Below are 2418 nucleotides of genomic sequence, written 5' to 3'. Positions count from 1 at the left end.
TTCAGGAGAGATATAGAGGAAGGAGCAGAGTCCTCCCGCAGAGTAGTTCAGGAGAGATATAGGTGCTGTGCACATTCTGATTGTTATTGCAGCTGCTGGGAGCGGCATGGAGGGCAGAAATGGAGGGCACCATGACAGGGACTGATGAACCCTTCCTACACCATGACAACCAGAGGGGAGCTTCTAAAAATGGCCCCAGCTGTCACCTTACAGGGTTGTTTGTCGGAGCCAGCTATAGATGAACCAATCACATTATTGGATCGCTCAAACACATTGTGACCTTATTGGAGCTGCTGGACATCAGTGAGAGAACTCCGGGCCCCGGGGACAGCCGAACCCACTGTACCATGCAGTTAGGGCAATTGGCTTTCCCAAAGATTTCCCTTACAATGTGATGATGACTATGGGGGAGGGGACATTAGATTGTGAGCTCCTTTGAGGGACAGCTGGTCACATGACTATGGACTTTGTACAGGGCTGCCCATATGTTGGTGCTATATAAATACTGTGTAATAATAATAATAATAATACTCCGACCCCGGGGACATGTGTACCCTCTACGCCCACTGTACTCTTGACCCCCTGAGGACAGCCACGCCCCCTGCACCCACCATGCTTCACACCCCCGTCATGGCACATTGTACACTATTGGCGCTGTGTCCGGTGATGGCTGCACAACAAAGAGGTCGGCGCAGGTAAGATGATGCCGGAGTCCTGCCCCTGAGGTGATGGTGGTGGGGGGTCCGGGGGTACTTATCACATGACACATATTAGAAAGAAAGGTTTAATGTAGTATGTAAAAACACATACAAGCTCCATGTTCTGTGCATCGTCCACACATGTAAAGGTAATGAGGGGACCCTCATCCTACCCCTAGCCTGTGATACTGAGGGGACCCTCATCCTACCCCTAGCCTGTGATACTGAGGGGACCCTCATCCTACCCCTGACCTATAATACTGAGGGGACCCTCATCCTACCCCTAGCCTGTGATACTGAGGGGACCCTCATCCTACCCCTAGCCTGTGATACTGAGGGGACCCTCATCTCTTACCCCTCCACCCAAAAGGTAACTCAATCCTCCCTCATCCCAGATACTGGGGGGTCACTTACCCTCCGGAAAGGTTGGGCCATCTGGCGCAGGAAGTGTCTGGCTAGGTGAACACATTCATCCACCGTCAGGTTGAGATTGGCATCGGTTAGATGTTCCTGAATCCACAGTGGTAACTTCCCCCTCTTATCAGAGCGAGCGTATCTCTAGAGGATAGAAATGTGGGGGGGGGGGGGGGTTTGAGGCAATACTGTTACCCAGTCCCCCCCCAGCACTAATTATCAGTTGAGTTCCTATTTTGTACCGGGGCTTGGCTGCAGTGTTATTGCAGCATCAACCAATCACAATATCGATCACCCGCCTGAACCTACAATCACCTCCCCCGCCTCTGCAGGGCAACCTACCTTTAGTATGCGGCTCTGAGTATAGACATAAGGCACTCCAAACATAATGACAGCCCGGCCATAATGGTGAACTGGAAAGAGAAACACACACAGTCCTTACATGGAACCCCCGCTAATATTTATTATGAGATCTTTCAGGAACTCACCAAAGTCAATTCCCTCGGACACTTTTCCTCGAGCCACGGAGAGTAGGATGGCGCCACGTCCATTCTCACATGCCTGCAAATAATCAGATGTTTAGAGAATATCTCAGGACTGTGTCTGGTACCCACATGGGGCCCTCAGCCTCACCTCCTGATACTTCTCCAGGGCCACACTGGTCTCCGCACTGTCTTGTGTTTCAATGAAGATCAGTTTGTTCCGTTGAATGTTCTCCAGGATTCCCTGGGGGGGGGAAAACCTTTTATGTCAAAGAATAATGTACAGAGGGGTCCCCCAAAACCAAAATGCTGATAAGCCACGCCTATCACAGCAATCCACCAGCCCTGGCCACACGGCGGCTGGTCACGTGACCACACACTTACCTTCTCTATTTCGGGGACGGTCCTCGAGCAGTAAATCAGTTTTGTCACTTCTAGAGGATAAGTCTATAAAGAGAGAAGAGATTGAATGAGTGAAGCGTAATGAGGGCGCTGTGATGATTGGAGGAGGGGACACTCACCCTCTGATAGGCCACGATAAGAGACAGCAGAGAGACCGTCTTCCCTGTCCCTGAGGGCATCTCCAGAACGCCATGACCCTGCACCAAACAAACAGATGTGACCACCAATCCTGACCGAGTATAAAATGTCCAATAAATATTCACAAATGTCCTCTGTATGGAAATCTGCATCTTGTCCTCTCCTCCTGTATCACTGTCTCTCATTAATGTACAGCGCTGCGTTATATGTTGGCGCTATATAAATCCTGTTTATTAATAATAATAATGGATACAAACTCACCGAACACTAGGTACCCCCTCCCC

The 2418-nt window shown here is 50.2% G+C and overlaps 1 protein-coding gene across 1 annotated transcript in view; it reads right to left on the bottom strand.

The window, feature by feature from the left end:
• Window positions 1-1355: 1355 nt before the first annotated feature.
• ERCC2 (ERCC excision repair 2, TFIIH core complex helicase subunit) overlaps window positions 1356-2418 on the bottom strand; it is a 3694-nt gene continuing 2631 nt past the window's right edge. Inside the window, exons 3-7 of the mRNA XM_072430622.1 lie at window positions 2116-2193; window positions 1925-2041; window positions 1746-1838; window positions 1601-1673; window positions 1356-1525 (exon numbers count right to left, since the gene is read on the bottom strand). Of these exons, the coding sequence (XP_072286723.1) occupies window positions 1404-1525; window positions 1601-1673; window positions 1746-1838; window positions 1925-2041; window positions 2116-2193 (483 nt within the window). The 3' untranslated portion in view covers window positions 1356-1403. The remainder of the gene's footprint in view (window positions 1526-1600; window positions 1674-1745; window positions 1839-1924; window positions 2042-2115; window positions 2194-2418) is intronic.

The sequence above is a fragment of the Pyxicephalus adspersus genome, chromosome Z, assembly GCF_032062135.1.
Source record: "Pyxicephalus adspersus chromosome Z, UCB_Pads_2.0, whole genome shotgun sequence".
NCBI lineage: Eukaryota > Metazoa > Chordata > Amphibia > Anura > Pyxicephalidae > Pyxicephalus > Pyxicephalus adspersus.
Note: the sequence above shows the minus strand (reverse complement) of the source record. Positions and strands in the feature narration are given on the sequence as shown.